This window comes from Ambystoma mexicanum, chromosome 1p (genome assembly GCF_040938575.1).
Source record: "Ambystoma mexicanum isolate Mex_15411 chromosome 1p, UKY_AmexF1_1, whole genome shotgun sequence".
NCBI lineage: Eukaryota > Metazoa > Chordata > Amphibia > Caudata > Ambystomatidae > Ambystoma > Ambystoma mexicanum.
Window position 1 is genome coordinate 570,875,416 of NC_090921.1, and position 24,216 is coordinate 570,899,631.

General features: G+C 41.1%; 1 protein-coding gene across 1 annotated transcript in view; it reads left to right on the forward strand.

The window, feature by feature from the left end:
- The window catches only part of IZUMO4 (IZUMO family member 4), a 1,032,821-nt gene that overhangs the window by 822,190 nt on the left and 186,415 nt on the right, over window positions 1-24,216 (forward strand). Inside the window, exon 4 of the mRNA XM_069620420.1 lies at window positions 18,247-18,273. Coding sequence (XP_069476521.1) covers window positions 18,247-18,273 — 27 coding nt within the window. The remainder of the gene's footprint in view (window positions 1-18,246; window positions 18,274-24,216) is intronic.

A 24,216-nucleotide genomic window follows, 5' to 3' on the forward strand; every position in this document is an offset into this window, starting at 1 on the left:
AAGAGCAGTTTCCCTGCTTCTGGCAGCTCTGAAGCCAGACTGGTAGTCATGGAGGCAACCAACAGATTCAGTCTTTTGAGTAAGCTGGGAGATGGCCAGCTTTTCCAGTAGTTTGACCAGGAAAGGAGTGATGGAGATCGTGCGATAGTTAGCCAGAGAGGAAGGTGTGGCCAATGGCTTCTTTAGAAGGGGGTGCACAAGAGAGTGCTTAAGCGGGGAGGGGAAAGTTCCAGTAGCAAAGGAGTGATTGCAGAAATCGGGCAAGGCTGGAGCAAGGGTTACAATGTGGTCCTTGATGGTTCTGGATGAGCCAAACATACTTGTGTTAGTACAGAAAAAATACCAATAAAAACCCAGAATGCATACAAATTAGAGCCACATACAGGGAAACTAAAGTAAGGAAGAAAGAAACAACAGCACAAAAAAATTACAATAACATTAGAGTTGTTTATCATGTGCACAAATTAATTGTGTGTTTGAGGCCTGCTTATTGCCGTGTGTATGTGCACTATGAGGTCAAATCAAATTCTTTACTTTAAGAAGTAATAAGAAGGTTAATGTACAATATATAGCACCTTTTCAATTTTTAAAATTCTCATTGTCAGTTAAAATAAAATCTAGCCTAGACATATCAGTGAATAAAAATAAGTGGCCCAGATATGTGATGGTATATGTGATGTCATCAATGACATTTGTGATGTCATCTTTCATGTACTGGATGTTTGTCTTAGCAGTGAACAGTGGTGGCATGAATTATGGTGGCTTAGCTTACCATAACTGGCACATTCCTGGGTGGTTTCGGTTTTATTTGTAACCATAACATCGCTTTAACACAGTTTTTTCATTGAATGAATATATATATACCCACAAGTGTAAATATGCCTTTACATGCCAACAGTGCCCACTGCAAGAACCTGATTCGGAGCATTCCTTATGGAGAGTTTGTTCGCTTACGAAGAAATTGTACAGAAATTGAGACCTATGACAAAGTAAGCAAAGTCACCGCTTGGGGATTCAACAAACAGAAATATCCCCAAAAAATAATTGAACGTGCGTATTTTATTTGAAAGCACGACAACGAGAGAGGATGTCATTACTAGTGGAACCCAATGCTGAATGTGAGCCACCGACAGGGAGAGACAAACTATGTCTGGTCTTAACATATGGTCAAACTGCTAAAACAATTAAACAAATAGTGAAAAAGTACTGGCATGTATTGACCACAGATAAAGATCTACAAGGCACACTTGGACCTTATCCTAATTTTTCTTTTCGGAAGTGTAAATCTATAAAGGACTCATTGGTGAGCAGTTACATGGCTCCCGAACCCAAGAAGAATCAATCCACCTGGCTAACACAAAGAAAAGAAGGTTTCTTTAAATGCTTGAAGTGTCAAATCTGCAAATATGCGGACGAATGCACCACATATGTACATCCCATTTTGAAAACAAGTCATCTCATTAAGGAAAAAATCACCTGTGACTCAGAATACATTGTTTATGTTCTGAAGTGTACCTGTAACAAATGGTATGTGGGTAGCACCAAATGCAGATTAAAATTGAGGATCTTACAACACACCAGGGCAATTAAGAACAAAGACTTTACTTATCCCATAGCCAAACACTTCTGGGAAACACATGGAGGGAAGCTATGCGATTTCTCTTTCTTTGGGCTGAAACAAATCAGTATTGGTCCAAGAGGTGGTAACAGAGAGGAACTGCTAAGACAACATGAGACCCGGTGTATTATAGACTTCGAGAGTAAGGCCCCGCTGGGGCACAACATAGACGAAGAACTATACACCTTTTTGGGAGAATGATCTAAATGTGTGCCTGTAGAAAGATAGATCCATCAGCCACTCATGGACGAGACTCATATACTCCACATAGTATGTCCCCATTCGGTTATGTTACTAAGCTGAAAATTGTACATTGTGAGGGTTTGAAGCCAACTGTCTTACTCTATGATTAATGTAGGTGAATGGAAACGGATATACCCCGCTGTGTTCTTGAGCAATAAGTTAACTATGGGAGTTAGATATTTGTGCAATGCACCCACTATTCGAAACTGTGAAACTACTGTCTTTTATCACTACTGATTATGAATTGCAATACTCATTTTTTAACACCTCTGTATAAATGATTCAGTTTGTCGGAAGGCTTTTAATGTTTTGGGTCCACGGCATACATTAGAGATAATGGTGATTGCTAAGTTATCACAAGGACTGTAGGGTTGCTTTTCCTGAGATGATGCATCATAAGGAACCTGGCTAAACACCTTTTCCCCGATTGAGGTTTCATTAAAATGAGTGGACCACAATCCATGCATGAGAAGAGGGCAGGCTTGGTCTAAAGTCATTTACCTTTGACATATTGGTGCAGTACCTCCCCTTTTCTTCAAGCACACTAGACATTCCCGTTCTTCACAACATACTGTTCACTATTATTGAATGTACCAGTAAAGACACGGGTCATTTGGGCACTAAGCCCAGGATACATGTCAAGAAGATTACATTTGCAATCTATATGAAGGCTGGTATAATTTAATACTGTCCTCTCCATAGAATGATTAGAACCAGATTTTATGTGCTATGAAGTTACTCTGAATAGGACTTCATATATTATATTTGAACGTACACAGTGATTTGCACTATGCATAATAATGGGAATATGTGTGTAATACAAGAACGAGTTGCATAGAACGGACATTGATAGTTGTTCTGCCGGCAGCACTAGAGAACATAACAGTCCTCTTTCTATGACCATGAATCACCAGAAACAAACAGTATTAATGTATGCGTGGCCAGGGGGGAACCATGTGATCAAGCTACAGGAAGTAGCGAAACGCGTCGTCCCGTTGTGGGCCTCCATTGTTTTGATGCCAGGCTTGGGGTTGCTAACCCTTGATTTTAAACAATTTTTGTAACCAGTAAATGGTATTTTTGTCAAATAAAGGACTATTTTTGTACTAACAGAACGGATGGTCTGCAAGGTCCAAGGTTTAACCCTGCATGGATACCCGTTGCACTCCCACCCTGTGCAGTGCGGCTCACTTTCTCCGACATGAGGGCTCTCTTGACGGAATGCATATTGATATATATATATATAAGCACAAAAGAAGAGGAAAGTAAACCGCACTCCAGGCGAGTGTAAGGAATGTCCACGAGTCCCAAACCAAAAATGAAAACTCAAACAGAAATAGTTAATGCATTTATGAAATTGATTTTAAGAAAAAAATCCAGCGATAACAAAACAGCAGAGGCAGGACACCATCGGGCAAGTCCTGTTTACAACTCATTTCGCGCTATACATAGCGCTAGATCACGTATGGGGGACATGGCTTTTAGAACAGTATAAATAGAAAGGAATAGTCCTTTCATTGTGTCCACTGATTGCGAAGCTGGACCTGGTTGTGTGAATCCACCATGGCAGACATCTTGGAGTGGATGGTCAGATGATACAAATGCAAACCTCATAAGAGTGCACAGTAATAAAGCACAACAGTAGATTAGTTTCAAAGAAAAAGGTGCCAGGTAAAACCCGAAGTGGGTTACAAATTGCGATAAACTTCAAACAAGTGCAAGTTTGCTGACAATCCTAACATAGCTATGACATCTGACCATGGTGAACTAAAGGAAATACATCAATGCAGACAATGGATGATAATATGATCCAAAGACTACAATAATACAGCATTGCGGGACACAGATGTTAACATTTGATAAAGTGCTAGTGCATACAAAACAGCATAAAAATTGCAGAAATGCAACATAATGCACACACAATACATGTGCAAGATACTCGTTAAAAGGTTAAAAGGCTAGATAATACATTGTAAGTGCAATAAGAACTAGACAGCTACATGGTAAAATGGAAATGCGATCTTATGTTATTGACTGGAGGTAATCAAAAATAATCAGACCTTTCTGCAAAAATAGCAGAATAAAGTGCAAGTGCAACACACTACAATAGATATCATAATAGGCCGCCCTAATAAGTAGTGATACCTGATTAGTACATGGAATCACTCAACATTTTAGAAGGGAATAGCAGCATCATAATAAAGTGCTGCTATAATAACAGACTATTGGAGCCATCAAATGCAAATAAGCATCAGTGCAAGACAAGCAAGATAAAGTGCTATTATCCGTGCCACAAGAAACCCATAGGGGCCCCAAAATCAAATCCAATGGGCAACCTCATGGTAAAGTGCAAGTGCAATGAAGTACTGTAAACAATCTACAATCAAAACAGATAAATCACTGAAGCACAATAAAGGGCCGAGCATGTCAATAAAGTGCGAAGGCAGAAAGCAGCTAGACATTTAAAAAAAGTTTGTACCAAGCACAAAACCCATTCATAAGCACCTTGATGTAGGATACAAATATAGGCTCAGAGCACAGCAGCAAGAAAAAATGCATAGAATTCCCCCATTATCTTGAACAAAAAAGCAACCACAAATCAAAAATAAGATCCAAGTATAAGTCAAAAGACCAAAAGAAAAACCTGAAATGAACATAATAGAGAGCAACAAGATAAGCACAAATATCCCAAAGATAAAATGTAGCCCTAGGACATAGATGAAAAATTAGACAACTCTGGATATTTATACTCCAAGGAAAGTGTAAAACTCCTCGTCCATATTATGTCCATTGGGAACCTTGGTGTCAAAATTGAGGATACATTATGTTTACGAAGTGCTCCGGAAGTGTGGCTGCTGGGCTGGGAGCTTTTGGACTGGTGATTCCTGTGACTCGTCTGCGACTACCATGCTACTGCACGGCGTCGGCAAGAGGAAGCTTGCATTGCCGTGTAACACGCTGCTGAAAGAGCTTGCGCTGCTGAGTGACTGTTCACACTCCATTGGGAATTCACTTAGGTGACTATTGTTAAACTTGCAAAACCGTGGGTTTTGCCGTGGGTTTTGCTGTGTCCTGCTGAGCCGTGAGGGTGTAACCCCCTCCCTATTCTCTTTCCTTTCTCTCAGCCCTGCCCAGATTGCTCCGCCTCCTGTCTCCCGCCTCCCGCCCGCTCTCCTCCCACAGCCTCTTCCTCAAAAGCACAGGTGCACGCACATCTCGCGCGCGCATACGAAGTGCTCCGGAAGTGTGGCTGTTGGGCTGGGAGCTTTTGGACTGGTGATTCCTGTGACTCGTCTGCGACTACCCTGCTACTGCACGGCGTCGGCAAGAGGAAGCTTGCATTGCCGTGTAACGCGCTGCTGAAAGAGCTCGCGCTGCTGAGTGACTGTTCACACTCCATTGGGAATTCACTTAGGTGACTATTGTTAAACTTGCAAAACCGTGGGTTTTGCCGTGGATTTTGCTGTGTCCTGCTGAGCCGTGAGGGTGTATCCCACTCCCTATTCTCTTTCCTTTCTCTCAGCCCTGCCCAGATTGCTCCGCCTCCTGTCTCCCACCTAAAACTTGTGACAATGGTATGTACAGTCCTACCAATGTAATTAACAATGATGATACGGTTGATTGTTCATTGATGGGCCCGACAATTGAGGCAGAACTTGGTAAACGTATACATCTTTCTCTTGGCCCTTCCACGCCAGTTAATCAACGACTGGTTGGACGTGAGGACGTATTTATGTTGACCACTCCTGCCAAAAAAAAAGAAAAAAAATAATAATGACACTCTACCTAATTATAACTCTGATGTTCTGGGTGGGGAAAAGTCCAAATTGGTATGGGAAACTGATTACATCTCAGATGCATCACTTGTCAAACCTATTGTAAGTTCCCCAAATGCAAAGAGTGCTCAAATTGCACTCAATGAACGAATGACCATAGACATTCAGGAATTTCAATCAAGCCTGAATGATAGAGATAAGGAAATCTCTGATGACGAGGTCCGCTCAGAGAATATTACTCTTATGTACCATCACTAAGTCCTGATTTCCCGGTAGTGGCGAGAATCTTGGACCTACTTGACAAAGGGCATGAGCGCTCGCATTATGAGATGGGTATCATGAGAACAGCAATTGGTGAACTCACAAATAAATTGAAGGTCTTCTGTTTGCATGTGATGCTGTGGCCACCCTATCTGAAAGACATACTACCAGGAAGATCATGGTTGATAGTGCTAACCAATTCGATGGGATTTTTGGCATCCCACAAAAACAAACACGATCCTTTGCCAGTGTGTTGATACCAATTACTCAACACTCGACTTATAAACAGAACAAAGAGAACGTTGAAGAAATATCTAAAGTGTTAACTTCTGTTCAAAGGATTGAATGTCATCTGGAGCAATTGAAGGTTGACTTTGGTTCTGTACCTTCTTTGAGTCAGATCCCTATTCTTGCAGAGGAGGTGAGTGACAACGTTATAGAACTAAATAGTCCCTCCCCTCTGACTGACCTGATTGATCTTTCTGAAGAGTGTCTGGTTAGCAATTCATCTATTCAACTTGATCAAAAAGAATATGATGTCCTACCTAAGCATAAGACCGCTCTAACTCGTAAAGAAAAGAGACTTGCTGGGAGGGCAATGAAAAGGAGGGCTAAAGCATTGGCACTGACAAAAAAACAAGCAAGGGCAGCGTCAACTGCCCCACCAAAAATTCCGACTACTATGTCAGAGAATGAGGTGGTCATTGACCTCTCTCAGTTAGATGATGAATCGAAAGCTTTATTGGACTTAAATCGTCCTAATACTAACCAGGAACAGAATAAGACAACCAATAAAGTAGGGTCTAAAAAGAATGATAGCAAGACCGCTACTGGAAAAGGGGGAGGGGTAAAGGACTGCAAAATTGTAACACAAAATAGTCCGATCCAACTTGGTATCCTGACTGGGGGGTCACAGCTGTCTCTCTCTCAGTTTTACCCTATTTCTCATAAGCAAACTTCCTGTAACAAAAGCAAAATGATTAAAACAGGAATAAGTGAAACTGAGTTGAAGACAGTGGATGTAGGTACAGCTGTTAAATTTACAGGTGATGAGCCATGGATGATGGGTGTGCTGGGCAATGATCCAGCAAAATCAAAACGGTTAACGCACAATATGAATGCGTTACCTATTAACAATGAAATGTCCACTAGTAATATTGTGAAACACAATGTACAGGCTTCTGGGTTACCTATGAACATGATGGTCCCGCCTATAGATGGTATAACAACTGACCTAAATGTTAAACAAAATGATATCATCCATGACTTTGATTTTATTAAAGACCCACCTTTTATATTGGGTTGGGAAAGTGATCCAAAAATCAATATTAAACATAATTTGAATCGCTCTTCACTTTTGAAAGCCTTCCATACCATCCCTTGTCTGAGAACAATTGGTTCGGAGGATATTGACTGGGTTAGATTGGCTACTATCCAGAATGATAGGATGACTTGCAGATTTTATTCTAGGCTGATTATGAAACTGGTTTGGGAGCAAAGAGAACATTTTGCATATGTAGGTCTAACTCCCTGCCTTTTAAACTCTGAATCAGAGGCAAAATGTTTTTTTGGAAAAACCGGTTACTATTACTGCTATAGTAAATCAAAACATGGAGCAGATACAACCACCTTACATTAACGAAGAGTTTGTAAAACAGATATTGGCTATGGCTGCAACCCTGTCGGGGTATAATAATCAGAGTACAGTAGTGACTGCACCCGTCTTGGCTGCACCACCCTAGTCCTACGCAGCAAGATCAACCCTTTGAATGCTTTTCCTGGAACAGCTGTGGATTAGCTAATTTTAATAGATGGTGGGGTACAGTGGATGTTAAGGCATATCCCGCTGTTATCCTACTCCAGGAAACTATGCACTTGACCCACTTTAATCTGCAAGGGTATGATTGTTATACTCAGCCTGCGTTAAGTGGGGAGAAGGGCCGACTGTCAGTGGGGCTAGCAATCCTTGTTCACAATGCCTGTAGATTCATCACGAAATGTGTATTTAAGGATGCTTTTGTAATAGCTATTGAATTAACTACAGGTACACCATGTAAAAACTCCTTTCTAATCATGCGTATATACTGGAATAGGAGTAAGATCACGTTCATTGAAGCTTGTAGTATACTTAATGCAATTCTTGAAGATGCATTTGCCCGTCAAACACATTTGGGTGTTGTGGTTGGCGGTGACTTTAATTCCTCCTGTCTGTATGATGACATGTGTATGGGGCAGAATTTACTAAATGCTAATAACGCCATAAAGAACGGTAAAAAATGGGTTCACTTCTTCCAAAACTGGGACATTCAGGTAGTCCCCACTGATGAAAAAGGTCCTGTTCACACATGGTCAAGAGGAGGGTTGTATTCACACATTGATCATTTCTTTCAATCTTCGTCTTTGCAGAATTCCCATGACCTAATTACTATAAAAAAAGTTGAGTTTTGGTGATCACCATGCAATCTCATTGAAAGTGAGAATAAACAGTTGGTTCTTTGAATCTAACAAGGTATTGACGTTAGTTGAAAATGATCGTGTTGGCCTTTCTGTAAGATGGAATCCATCTGTTTGCCATCAATATGACAATGAGAATGAAAGCTGATCCGGCGTTGAACAGGGTTGTGACTGACTTATGTCTAGATCCAAGTAGTGTTGATACACTATCAGTTGAAAGGATTGATTATCATCTTCTTTCGATGTTATGGAAAAAAAACTTGATCACGTGAAAAAAACATCATTTACATGTCTTTAATATTGAAGTTTTCTGTTTAAAGCAGAATAAGAACTATAAGATTCGACAACTCCCGAAATTGGCACTTGAACCGCATGACTACTATTATTTAAAAAATAACATTCTCCATAGTTATAAAACTGCGGTGAATAATCTAAGAATAAAACTCTACTTAAAAGATAATTGTAATATGATGCATATTTTGCTCAAGAGTGATACACGGAAAATATGGTCAATATTGAGGACATTGAATGCCTGCAATGATGGTCCAATGGAAAATGGTATATCAGCTGATATATGGATTCATTTCATCAGATCTAAATATGATATGCCAAATCAATTCCTAAACTATCCCAGATTTGACATTGGTAAGGACATACCTATAACTTCATCTTGGGGACATGAAGACATATCCAGGGCTATCATGAAGCTAAATCATTCGAGGGCTACTGGCCCTGATGGCATTCCTGCATGCCTTTATAGATCTGACACTGATCTGTGGCAATAATATTAAAGTATAGATTTGATGCCATCTTTTTTCTACAAGAGATACCAAAATCATGGTGCTCTTCTATTGTCATTCCCATTCATAAAAAAGGTCCAATAGATGACCCTCTCAACTTTAGACCTATTGCTTTAACAGATTCCTCTTCTAAGGTTTTTTGTCTATTAATTCTCGAAGAACTTCAGGAATTTATGACAAAGAACTCTATATTGTCAAATTATCAGACTGGGTTCAGACGTCGTATGGGCTGTTCCCTAAATGCCACTCTAATATCGCATATTCAATTGAACCCAAAACACCATCATTTAGGAGCTGTCTATATTGCAGCGTTAGATTTAAGCTCTGCATTCGACACGGTATTATGAGAGTTATTATGGGCTAAAATGCTAGCGATGGGCTTCCCGCCTCATTTAGTAGCGCTCATTGCCTTATTACACTCACATACCAGTTATAGAGTACGACTAAATAAGGAGGGTGCCCTTACTGAACCTATTCCATCTAAAATTGGGTTAAAACAGGGCTGCACACTGGCAGCTGCCTTGTTTAACTTATATATATGTGATGTAGAGGATTGTTGGGCTAATGAAATTGTCTACCCGATTAAGTTAGGGTGCCTTAAAATTAACTACATTGGTTTTGCCGATGAAATCCTTATTTTTGACAAAACCCCCTTTGGTCTACAGAATAAGATTAATGCATTTAACATCTTTGCTGCCTCTCATAACGTAAGAGTAAATCATTTTAAGTCACCGATTATTATATTATCTGATGGGAAAAGAAAACAGTGTTCCTACAATTGGTCGATTGATGGTAGACATATTGAAATAGCATCTGAGATTAAATATCTGGGATATCCCCTAACTGATGTCTTTTCTAAATCCTGGTGGTGGGAAAAAATACAAACCAGAATTAAACCTTTAATATCACAAATGTGTATAATCATGGCCAAATATTGTGAATTTTCACTTCTGCCGATTATACAGTTTTATCTCCTAAAAATTGAGCCAACAATTATTTACCTAACTGATATGTGTTTATATGAGGCTGATGACATACTGGACACGGCTCAAGGGATAATATGGAAAAAGGTACTTGGTTTAGCCCTTGCTGTGCCGAAAGACATTGTTCGACATGAACTGGGTCTCCTACCATTATCCGCTAAACCGAACTGGCGATTGCTGAACAATTATGTTAAAATACTTGACCCTCCGTGCAATTCTCTTTATGAAGACTTAAAAAACCTGCTGGAAACAGGGAGTGTGAGATCACTAACTGATTATGCGGATAAAATTAATGATTTAATGACAGTATTGGGAATTCTGAAAGAAGACTTAATACTGGGACTACCAAGCTGTAAACGCAAATTGCACTTATATTACTGGTGCTGTCAAGCGGACAGAATAGGGCTATATAGTTCTTATTATAGTATAGAAGAAAGTGGGGGGAGAGGTTGAAATACATTATGCAATTTCCATCCTCTGTTGCTCGAAGGTTATATCTTCGCTTCAAACTCAACTTGTATCATACTAATGAACAGTTATTCCAATGGGGGAAATGTGATGCAAAGTTTGGATCATGTCGATTCTGTAATCATGCCAAGGTCTTGGAGACCCTCAAACATCTGGTCATATATTGTACATTTTTTGAAGACTTGCGTCAATCTAGGTTCGGCAATTTTTTGGATTCTGACGTAATTTTGTCTCGTGAGGCACTATGGCAAAAATGTATGAATGGCAATAGTACTAAACTTATTATATGATTAACACAGATCCTAACAACTATTGACTCTAAACTGAATGAATTGAAATTTTGTGAAATCTGATATTTAAAAAAAAATAATAAAAAAAAAAAGAAAAAGAAAAAAGAAAAAAGAATGTGAATTAGCATTATGTAACGTTAATTGTTCTAAGCTATTCTTTTATATGTTTAATATCAATTTATAGGAAAATAATTGCTCAATGTATGATTTTTAAATTGTTCTATATTATGTGATAAATTCTGTATCAAATTTGTAAAGGTTTTTTTACCATATACAATTAAAAAAAAATTAAAAAAAAGATACATTTTGTTTCCAATTGTCGGAACTTTAGGATCCGATCACCACCTCTGGAGTGTTTAGTAACATGTGCCTCTGCAAAAAAGGTTAGCATTCGGAAGTCATTGCCATGCATTTCCTTGAAATGTTTGGCCATGGGGTATGTAGGGTCAGAATTGTTTATTGCTCTTAAGTGTTGAAGGATTCTTAATTTTAATTTACAGGTAGTACTGCCAACATACCATTTCTGGCAAGGGCATGAAATAACATATAGTACAAAAGCAGTGTCACAGTTGATCGGATGTTTGATTTCATATTTCAGATCAGTAATAGGATGCATGAATGGTTTCTGCACAATAACGTGAGCATATACTTTACATTTTGAAAATGTTGTAAAACCTAGAGACAAGCCAGGAAGCCAGTTACTCAGCCCAGAATTCTTATTAAGTGGGGGTAGGAAGCTTGATTCCAGTTCGTCCTTAAGAGATGGCACTCGTTTGTAAGCCAGTGATGGTTGTGTGGACAATAAATGATACAAATCTTTGTCCAGAGTTACAACACGCCAATGTTTTTGAATAATTTTGCAGACAGTGGAGGAAGCACTATCAAATGTGACAATGAGACGGGGATCATCATTGTTGCTAGATTTGCCAGGCCCAATGCCATTGGTCAAACAAAACAGCAACATTTCCAAAATCATAGTGCTATGTCCCAAAAGGTTTAGTGATTGATTCTCCAAGAAGTACTTGCAAGCTGTCATTCCTACATTGTGATCAATAGATGTGTATAATGAGACCACATCAAGGGTCTCCAGAATGAGGTCTTCTTCCCAAGGAATATCATTAATATGTTGTAGGAAGTCTTTGGTGTCACGTAAATAGGAAGGCAAAACAGAAACTAATAAAAATAAGGTTTCATCTATAAATTGTGCCATATGTTCTAACAGGGAACCACATAACGTAACAATGGGTCTGCTAGGTGGATGTGTCAAAGTTTTGTGTGTCTTTGGTAATCGAAAGTAACGATGTATACAGAGCAGTCACATACATAGTGGCCAACAAATAATCTTCTTCCAACTAAATGGTTGATAAAGTCTGGAGAACATGGGGTGCTGTCTTTGAGATAGGTGGGCATTGACAACACGTCAAGAGATTCAGAGAAAGGGAGTACCAGGGATCTACTATCTCTAAAGCATGCTCCAAAGTAGAGGGAAAGTCAAGAGCAGACATGCTCAATTTTACTAACAGAGACATGACAATCACACCCAAAGAAAGTGTGTTGATATCATTACTCAATACATCAGCTATGCTAACATTTTATACAAGATCGTACTCAAACATTGGGAGATCTTGAAACTGGATAGGGATATATTTCCCTTTCTCAATGAGAAACCATTGTTTGTTTACACCCGAGCACTGACACTTAAAAATAAACTTTGCCCTTCTTTTTTGACTGATACAAGCCCAAAAGGAACAGATTGGTTGAAGCCTGCTGAAGGGTTTTATAAATGTGGAACCTGCTACATGTGCAGGTTTGCACATTCTGATTGCTGAGAATGTGTTAACCAGCATGGTATCAAAATCTCAATCAACGACTTTATTAACTGTCGGACCAAATTTGTGGTGTACACAATTGTATGTGTCTGCTCGAAGGTGTATGTAGGGAGCACCATCAAGCAGCTTCGTACTAGGATCAGGGAACACATTTTGAGTCTTAATAAACAGGACCAAAGGTTGCCACTAGCCCTCCATTGGCAGGAATATCATCAAATGGACGATGTGAAAGTCATCCAATTTGACATTTTTTTTATGAAGTGTATTCTATAACATCTTTCTGTCAGAGTAAGTGCATGACTGATTTTCCAGTTTCCAGTATTGCATTGTGGCACAAAACAAACCCCTCCGGAGGTTGTGAGTAGCAATTTATAATTATAATTATTATGTTTGATTGATCTATCCACTATCAATAGTGTCTCCACTAGGTATTATGGACAACACGACTTTGCAATCCGTACATTTCACACTCATCATAGGATTAATGCAAATAAGCATTTGAACTTTAATATTTGGATAAATTACTAAATTAACTTTATTCTGCCAATTTTCAGGTTTAAATCAGTGTACAGCGATCAGATTGCAGGCATTATGCTGTTGATCATTCACAATGACGTTTTCACGCAATACGCATGCGCGGGATGTCACCCTGTCCGTGTGACGTCCCGCGCATTGGTTACAATTCAAATAGAGAAGTAACATGGCGCCTGGTGTGCACCACGGAAAGGGAACACGGGATATAGCCCATTCAATTGGACTTTCTGGTGAGTTGATACCCCAAGGCTTGAAGTCTATTTTTCAAAGTTACTGGTAACTCGCTTTTGGTTGTTATGGAGAATTCTCCAGAATGGCTAATTTCCCTTACCTGTTGAGTCCCTCAGCAGCTTTGCTAGATTTCTAGGGTTTAATTTTTTCATCTGGTAAGAGTGTGAGCCTTTTTTCCCACTCTTACATGTGTTTTGCTGTGTGTTGTACATTTGTTTTGCTCATGGACTATGGAGTCTCACCCACTCCATAGGCATCATCTTTTTACTGTGCGTCACACTGCACCTTTAGTGCAGTGACACAGGGTTGTCTTTTTAGACTTCCCACTTTAAGCTCCATTTTCTGGGACTGACTACTGTCTCCCAGAACATGTAAAGTTGCCATTGACTTTAACCTATCTTCCAATAGAGTACTGGAAGGGTTACTAGTTATCCCTTTTTGTCTGATTCTCATGGGACATTTGTATGTTCCCCATTGTCTAAGATTTGGCTGGTGGCAGTAGTATCTACCATTTTTATTCTACCGTGAGCTATGAAAATAGCCCCGGTAATGTTAGAGGCTATGGTGGTAGCCTCAGACTCTAACCCGCTGGACGGCTTTTATTTTTATTTGGTTCAGGTCGGGTTTATTCACCATTTCTTTTTGTAAAGGTCTTTCTCGTGTTTTACTCTGCACGCCAAACCAGGTTTGGTTCCTTTGTTCGCAGTCCTTTGGCGGGCTTCTGCACAGACGCCCTCCTTAGGCGCCTGAGTGTCTGGGTGGACAGGATGTGAGGGAGGGGTTTGATGCCCCCTGCACAGGGTCTCCTTGGAGACCCAGTCGCACTCTAGTTTGATTGGCTAGGTGGCTGTCCTTCCAGGACAGCCTCCCTGCTGTGTGATTGATGGCCAGGCTGTTTGAATGGGGGATTTGGTCATAAAAAGCCAGTGTCTGGGACTGGAAGGCAGAGTCGCCACTGGATCGAGAGAGCCAACGAGAAGCTGCAACTACTGGACAACCCGGTGAAGCCCTGCTGCAGGTCCGAATCGCCTGAAACTTCGACGACAGAGGAGATCTGAAAGGAATCTTCTTCCCTTGAGCCTGGTGGGAACAACCAGCTCGCCAAACGCCAGACACCGGTCTTCATCCTGGTCGAATCTGCTCTGCATCGCTGCAGTGGATTGGATAGCCAGTGGGAAGGGAACATTCTTGGTTTTGAGGAGCGCACCTTTTATTCGACGTTTTGCTTGCTGCTGGCTTCTTCCCTGGGCAGTGCAGGACCCTCCAGCACTGTCCTTCTTGTCACCACGACAGTCACTTCAGGAACCGTGAGCCTGCAGGAACTGCCAGGAACAACTGCCTCAGCTACAGCATTCTTCTTCTTTTAAGGTACTGTGCAAATCCGGTCGTTCGTTCCGTCCGACCGCAGTGAAAGTGTTTGAAATCTTTTGCCTCTCTGAAGGCTTGTCCTTCTCTACTCCTTTGAATAACTTTTCTTCTGACCAACTTCGTTTTAAACTCTTGGCAAAGACTTAACCGCGAACTACTCTGAACTGTGTGATCCTCTGCAAAGACTCTGAACCATTAACATTGGCCCAGGCCTATTGACTTGAATCCTAGTTGTAGTAAGCATTTTCTAGATTGCCCTGCCTAATAACTGGTTGGTGCTGATTGATTTTGAATAACCTTGCCTTTTCTCCCTTTTAAATTACTGGAGTGCCATTTCGCTCACACTTCATTTTGAGCCTAACTTGTCCAGAATTGATTGGGGGTTATTGTAGTGTATTAAGATTGATATTTTCTGCTGCTTTATAATAGTCAACTGTTTTATAACTGATGGTGTAAATAAATGTATATACTTTTACTCATAAACCTTGAATCAGTGTTTGTTTGAACCATAGTAATTGCTGTCCTTTGTGTAACTTCTTGTACTGCTCACTTTACTCTTGACATAAGTCTGGCTGCTCAGCCATCGCTGCCACTTTACTGTGTAGTACAGGCTTGTACCAAAGGTGAATTTGTACTTACACTTGTAGTCTTAATTGTGTGTGGTGTTCCCAAAGGGTACTGCATATGATTCTGCCTAACATTGGTGACATCATTTTTCATAGATGTTGCAAGTATTGATACCTGTTATTATTGACAGTCGAGCCACCATTGTAGTCAGTGCTACCATCCTTTAGCACATCTCCATAGGAATATTTTGGGGAAGCCAGAAGATATGTGGCTTTTAGGATATAGTTTGCAAGAATAAGTATTGCACTAACATTTAGGTAAGAGCATTCTTATGGATGGATATTAGTAATGTATCTGAGGTTGTTTCTACATTTTAAAATTATAATTGGTCTATCTCAGGAATTTTATATGGGTTGTTTGGATTTTACCTTTTATTGATTTTTGATGGACTATTCGATTTGAATCATTTGAACAAGTACTGATTGTGGATTTGCGACACTATTGATGCCTTCTCATTTAATCTTGATGACGCGATTAGCGCATGCTACAATAGGGTAAGGGACCATTTTTGTTTTATTTGTGTAAATATTCTGATTTCAGACGTGTGGATAGGCATTGTTTGGTCATAAAGGATACTAGCATCTCAATTAGACTTTTTCCCAATTTCTTTTTCAACCACAGAATTTTGCTTTTGACAAAAGTGGTGAGTCAAATTTATTCTTTGTTCTCACTGACATAAGGGCACTTGCATGTGGCCCTCTACTAGAATATTTCCAGGCCACCTATACTAGATTTTAACAATGAATTCACTGATCAATAATTCCACTTGAGAACATGAGGTGATCCAATTCACGGTTAGGGATATATTGACTGGCCGCACACAAGGGTTAATGGAACCCTTTTTAAAGGAAACTGGCATTTCAAGCATGCTACTCTTTGAATCAAGCATGTATATAAAATAATTGTTTTGGAATCAAGCACTTATTATTGCATTTGGTATGTAGTTTGAAATAACACTTTTGTATTAAGTACCCCACAATCCCAGTGAAATCACCCAGCGCACAAGGGTCTTATTATGGATATTGCAATGTATTGAAGAAACTGATCATGATATATTTCCATTGTATCCCTCTGCACCTGCTCACCCTGCCTGTTACTGATATACTACATGGTATGTAACAACTATTTGTCATCATCTCTCTGCTGAATAATTCTCGTGAATTATGTAATTTAACATATGGACATGTACGTTGTATAATTGTCTTCATTTATGTACTGTGTGCTTTTATGTATTCAATAACAGCCTTGAGGATGGCCGACTGGTCGAAACACGTGTCGGCTGTAGATTGGCTGGATCATACCAATAAATCACAATTTCTTTTTGGAACACATTTGGACTCTATACTGAATTAGAACTCTTATTCATGATTATTTGTGACTAGCTGATCGCAATCTCAAGGGTCATTGCGCTGTTCGGCAACATACACTCTTTTTCTCATTTTTACGTTGGGAGGCCCAGGGGGACCTTGTATGCTGCTGCTGCTGCTGCTGCATTGGACTCTTGTCCAAGCGCATCCCAACACTTTACTCCCCACAGTTTCTCATGAACAGTTGTGTAAAAGCAATGCTTTTGCTAGCCTTGAGAAACTGTAACATCAAGAGACATTCTGGCCCTCCTTAAGGAAACATTATTTTGGAAAATACATTTTTGCCATCCTTCCTGAAATAATCCAGGGAAGGGAACTGCCCTCTGGATCCAATGACTTCTCTTGTGGAGAAACCATTTTTGTTGGATGTATTTATTTTGTTTCATCTTTTGGTTAAACATAAGTCAAGAGACACTTTTTCTTTACGGTTCTTAGTTATTCATTTCTAGTGTGAGTGTCATATATGTTTTGGACACAAGGACAGTTTATATCATTTTGACGACAAGAAACAGACTGATCTTGAGTCTTCTTTTAGGATAGGGACAAAGAGGCTTTTAGCCAACCCTTTTTCTTTTTACAAAGATCCCTGATGTTGAAACACTGCCACTTTATCTCCATCTCTCATTTCTGACCCCTCACAGCGCCCATCAAGTACATTTTATTGATATTGTAAGTCACCTTGGGGTAGTGTTCCTGTAAAAAGCACTTGCTGCTGACTCTTACTTTATGTGGCTTAGAACATCTCAGTGATGTACAATATCCTTACAATGTAAAGTGGGGGTATGTCTATCTATGTATACCCGTGTTATTCATCCTGGCAGTCTATATTGTCTGGTTATCCTGGGCAGGGCACAATATACCTCCAACAAGTATTTGGCACTTTGAAACTACTATCGTGGTGATTTGGTACAGTACAAAGACATAGCAGCATAAATGACATACGGGTGTTCTAGCTATAGTCCTGATGGAGCTCTTTTTCTAGGTAGCTCCTCACATTCAACATTGTGGAGTTAAGAAAATTGGTCTGGGGCAGACCGACTACAGGGCACCTGAGAAAACTAATTAGAATCTGGTCAGTGTATTTGGTTGGTGCACCATGCGACTTTCTTTGATTGGCCCTCATTCGATATTCCCAGGTTGAGTGCACTGATTATCCTGGTAGGATGCAATATTTTTCCTCCTGCTCCTAAATAGAGAGAGAAATGGAGGAGATGAAAGGTGTGCCTATGTCAGGTCATGTTAATTGGGTTTAGACTTTCTGCTGTATAGTCAGGCCTTTACAGTGAAAGCCTAAGAAAGTAACTCCAAGCATGTGTATTGCCATTCAATGTGAAGTGCAAACGTAATTGAACAGCACGAACACCAACCTCCTGTCTTTTTTCTCTTCTTTTCTCTAGCCAGAATTGATTGTGAAAAGCACTGCGGTAAGTGTGCAAAAACCTCCACATACATTGTTGAATTATTTAATCAAATGTGAGAAACTTTAGATCCAGCTAAGTTAAAGGGAACAACCAACACATTTTAAAGTCCAATCACAGACATAACCAAACAAATAGAGATAAAGACAAAAAGTGGGAAAACAGCACAGTAACTAAAACATGTCCTAAACCAATAAAGTCTGAAAAAGTGAAGGTAAGCACCATCAATGTCCACATAGGTCTAGGCTAGCTATGTAGGGAGGAGGATAAGATGTCCTACTGGAGATATTAGCTTATTTCAACAATGTCTAGCTAATCATTGGAGTGAAGGCAGTTTTAATTGTGTATGCTTAAACTATGGCATATTTTAGACTGTTATTTTTTACTTTTATGTACATTGGTTTACTGAACAATACATGTGTTCAGATATTGAAGAAGACATATACACATTCATACTCTGCTGTGTGAGTTACATTTGTTACTTCTTCAATTCAGGAGGGGAGATGGGGGTAATACAAGATAAAGTTAGTAAATGATGCAGGTTACAGACCTTGAATAACATACATAAAGGATGGATTATGAGAAAAGTCTTAAATTAATCCATTCACAGAAAACTAATGTAGCCATACGGTACATGGAGAAAAAAGATACATACAAGGTTTATCATTGTTTAAAATAGCTGCACCCAGAATATCGTACAGCGATCGATCTCTCTCTCTCTCTCTCTCTCTCTCTCTCTCTCTCTCTCTCTCTCTCTCTCTCTCTCTCTCTCTCTCTCTCTCTCTCTCTCTCTCTCTCTCTCTCTCTCTCTCTCTCTCTCTCTCTCTCTCTCTCTCTCTCTCTCTCTCTCTCTCTCTCTCTCTCTCTCTCTCTCTCTCCCCGTTTTACTCTGTGTGTGTCTGTCTTTCTCTTTCTCCTATTCTCTCGCTCTGCGAAAGTCGCTTTGTCATGTGCGCTCTCTCTGGCCTGACTGTCACTCTCTGTTGAAGCAGTCTGCGTCAGGCTTTCTTGTGTCAATGCCGTATGGCTTATCGTTCTCTCTCCCTATGATGAAAAGGCCTGTTAGGGGAATTTACTCCCCTTTCTCTAGGGTTGGTTGTAGATTGCCTTTCAGTGGACTGGGGGGATGGTTTGTACACATCATGTAAGTTCTTTATAAAAGTGTCCTGGTTCCATGTTGTGAAAATCAGTTTTCTGTGATGCAAGTCAGTCCTCACTAGGTAGTACTTAGGGGAATGGACACTGAATACAGTAGACATCTCCCTGTGTCTTATAGTTGGTATGTGCCATTAATGTCCAAGTGAGAGTTCTAACGCGGAATTGCTTGATTCTCGCCATGTATTCACATACCAGCACGAGCTTCAGGAAAAGGGCCCTGTATTCTGCAGAAGATTTTAAAAGGTATTTGGATACTTTTCAGTTTTATTTTGTTGTTTGGAGTGGACCAGTTGTTTGCATAGATCTTTTCCTTTTGTAAGTGCAAAAAGAGGTCTCTCACAATTTGAGATTTTTGTGTAACCATACGCCAATAATTGATAATGATTATTTTAATATCAAGACTCTGGGCCTCATTACGAGTCCGGCGGTAACCCGCCGGTGCTACGGGTTGCCGCCAGACTCGTAAAACTTTTCCGGTGCCTGATATCCCGGTGCTACCAGGACATTAATAGCCCCGGCGGATCGGGAAGTCAGGCGAGTAGCCATAGCACTCCATGGGAGTGGGGAGACGAAAGCACTGGCACTGTTGCTAATTTGAAGCAGTCAGACCTTTCCTGCTGGCATTTGTTAAAATAAAATAAAGTATGAACTTAATAGAAAAGATCATAACTTTTCCAGCCAGTGATTTCCAAAGAAAACAAAGCATCCAATTGACTAATGGTTGGCACTGTGGATGTTTCTTTAACATAGAAACCAAAATTAATTCTTTAGTTTCAGTTGCTAAAACATAGGGCCCCATTACGAGTCTGGCGGTAACCCTGCCAGTGCTACTGGCGGGTTGCCACCCGACTCGTAACATTTTACCGGCTCCTAGCTTCCCGGTACCACCGGGACATTACAAGTCCTGGCGGACTGTGAAGCTGGGTGCTGGTAAATGTTAGACCCATTCCCATGGACTCCCATAGGATTCGATGGGAATGGGTTCACAGAAGCATTGGCACCATTACTAACGGTGCCGATGCTTCCGTGATGAGTTTGCCTAACTGGGCTGCTGCGCCCAGCTGGTTCAGACCTGTCGGGCGCAGCGGCCCCACAGGCAAACTTGTAGTGTGGATAGAGGCCTTCCTAGGGGGGGGGGTTAGGGAGCTATAGCCCTGGGTCTTTTGGTTGTAGCCCCGGATAGAATCTCATGGACTACAACCAAAAGGTTACCTAGCCCCGAGTCCCAACAGTCACGACATTAGCTTCATTTTCCAGACCTAGCAAAACCCCTGAGTGTGGCGGTCCGGGGACAAGGGTGCAGGTGAGCTTACCGGCACCCTTGTTTCCGGACCGCGGCACTCATGATGAGGACCATAGTCTTTTATAAAACGCTTACTGTAGAGATATTTTGGGTGTTACAGAGCTCATAACATTGCAATACCACCTGTCTAAAGATCATTCATTTAAGTAATGTCCGAGAGATCAAAGCCTGCTTCAGGAATGCTTGACATGTGTCTGACTCTGCCTCAACCATACTGCCCTTTCTTAGGTTATTGGCTTACATCTATGGACTCTTCCCTATTATACATTATTTACCTGACTGGCGCTTCTGGAAGCAATTCAGCAGTATAACACTTCATGCTAATGCATGACTGACTCTTCCCCAGGCCTACATGCTTTTCAGAGGTCTGTGTTGTAATGTTATAAATCTCAATAATACTCAAAGTATAGATATCATTCTTTTAAAAAATATCGTTTTATTTTGTAAAAACGAAAACACAACTGATATCAGTTTAGAAGTAACATTAAACTGTAAAAGGAAATTAAAACAATCAAAAAATGAACTACATGCAATCAGGTACTTTGGAATAGAGAACATGTTCGCAAAACAAGAATACTCTATTCATTTAATTACTCTCCACAACAAGCCTCTCAAATTTGAGGCACGAGACAATTTTTCCAATTTAAAGGGAAGATGATATCTCTGCAGCATTTATAAACTGTGACAATTCAGTAGTACTTGTTAGGGAGAATTCTCTTATAAGGCTAATTTCCCAAACCTAGTGAGTCCCCCAGCAGCTTTGCTGGATTTTTGGGGTTTGTTTTTTTCTCCTGTTAAGAGTGAGACTCTTTTACTCCCACTCTTAGACATGATTTGAGGTATGTCCTTGACTTATGTGCTTATGGGCTATGGGGTTTCTTTTTTACTCCATAGGGTATCATCTGTTTTTCTGTATGTGTGGTACACAGCACCCTCAGTGCAGTGCCACAGGGATGTCACAGTGACCCCTAAACATAGACTCCATACCATGGGACTGACTACTGTCTCCCAGGGCATGTAAAGTCACCATTGGCTTTACTAGTCCAAAATTATGAACAGAACCAGTACAAACCATCATATTGTGGAAGTACTGGTAAGGGGTAATTCGATTCCCCCTGGGTCTGTTTTCGAGGGGGCACTGTCCCGTTCCCCCTCGTGGAGTTTCTGGCTGGTGGCAGTGGTTACCACGCAAAATATTCCTCTGGAATATTCTCTATGGGATTTTCACATTGATTTTAAACGCACCACTTTTTTGGTGCAATGTTAAAGATACCGCCGGTTTATTATTTAATATTAAATCACCGGTTGGGTCTTTTTGCCAGAACTCGATTCTAAAATGGAGTTTGTGTCCGTCTCTGAAACTCTGACCAAGGTCGAGCCCCTTGTTCCACTATTTTGGCGCGCTTCTCTACAGAAGCCCTCCAAATGGTTCCACTCTGTCTGGGTTCCACAGGAAGGGTGGAGGGGGGAATTGGCACCCTGGACCGTGTTGCCTTAGCAACCCAAGTCACACTCTACTCTGATTGGCCCAGTGGTGAGCCGCCAGGCTCACCACTTAGCATGTGTGATTGACAGCTAGGCTGATGAATGGGGGTTTTTCTGCATAAAAGCAGGGCCTTTGGGACTGGAACTTCAGAAGTCACCACAGGACCTAAGAATCCGAAGAGGGAAGAAGCTGAGCCACCTGCAACCGACGACACCACCGGTGAAGCCCTGCTGCAACAAACTCACCACTTTTCCAACGACAAGAGAAGATCTTCTGCTGGAGAGTCTTCTCCCTTTGAGGTGGTAGGACCAACCAGTTTGCCCTTTTTCGCTTCCAAAGACATCACTTGGTCGAATCGGCCGTGCCAAGAACCACGGTGGCCGGATAGCGAAGCTCACCATTTTTGACCGCGAATAAAAGGACCGCACCTTTTAATCGGTAACTCCGCGGCTGGTTTCATCCCTGTGCAGTGCAACGACTCCACGTTTCCTCCTCGACGAGATCTTCTCTTCCCCTGATCGGAACCATGAACCTCAACCACTGCCAGGAACAACTGCCCCCGCTGGAGCTTCCTTTCTCTTTAAGGTACTGTGTCCTGCCTGGCCTCCCTTTCTACAGATTGCTAAAGGTTACCCTTAAATCCTTGGCTTCTAAACTGGGTTGGCTGCAGGCCTTCTAACTATATCTTTTGAATCACCCCAACCTCGTTTGAACACTCTGCAAAGTCTTTCAGTGCACTTTAAACCGTGTGATCCTGGGCACATTTCGCTTAGCTCCATTTAAAGTGAGCCTGGCCTATGAACTTTGGCTCTACCGTATAACCTGCCTTTCCCCCCTTGCTCTGAACTCTTAAAATTGTTGGGAATTGTTTTATTTTATGCTCTGCCTTTTCTCTCCCTTTTTAACATAAACTATTGGAGTGCCAGCTAGGTTAATCGCTCACTTCTGTCTTAACAAATAGTTGTGCTTTAACCCTAACTTGTCTGATAGTTATCAAGGTAGGTGTGTATACTTACCTGACTGTGTTTTAGATTACTTTTCGTTGAGAGTGCTAGTGTATTGCCTAAAGTGTGTTTTAAATAAATAATTATATACTTTTTATACAAAGCTCTGGTCAGTGTTTGTTTGCTCTACTGTGTCTTGACCCTATTGTAACGCTCACCTGGCTCCCACGGAGGCGCTGGTCTAGTCTGAGTTGCTGTGGCCTCTTCAAGCGTGAAGCGCAGAACTCGGACCACCGATTGAACAGGACCCCCAAATCTTGCTTGTCTGGCCCGTAGGAATATCCTTCAGCAGATGAGAAAGGGGAATTAACTGTCTGCAGAATAGAGTGCTTGATTCCCCTTTTCCCCCTTTCGTTCTTCTCTGACTTCCTCCAAAACCCCCGGTTTAAGCTCACCTTATGGTTTGGAAGGATGAACTCTCCATCCTGCTTCTGGTGCAGGGGCGCGCGTTCGTCCAGTTACTTCACTGGTTTTCAGAATGGCGCTGGCAAAATCCACTTGACTTTTCGGAGCGATACGCCGTAAGTATGAAGATTCAAAAGTTAAAGTGTGAGCCTCTTTTAATGTTGTCTTCCTAACCTGTGATCTGCCCTTTATTTCAGGTGCAGAACGAAGGCGATGTGTTGAGGGGTTAAATTGCCGACGGTAAAATCAGGTGAGTTAGTGATGAGGGCGACCCCTCTAAATGTCTTTATAATTCCCCAGTAATGTCTTTTGTCCTTTCCCCATAGGGGCCGGGGTGCGGTACCTGCCAAAAGCGGCGCCGACCCGAAATGTGGAATGGTTCACCACGAAAAGCTGGTAAGTATTATGGCTGAAAATTCGGCTTTCGTCCTGTGTTCCCTCTGCTCACCTTTTGTCTCTTCTTCTCTCCCCTAGGTGCAGAGATGTGGCGACCGGTGCTGACAGCCGCGATGGAGCCGGGAGATGTCTCGAGGACAGGTGAGTGAAGCGCGGTGCTGCAGCGAGCAACGCGATGCTTTTAAATGGAAGTCTCT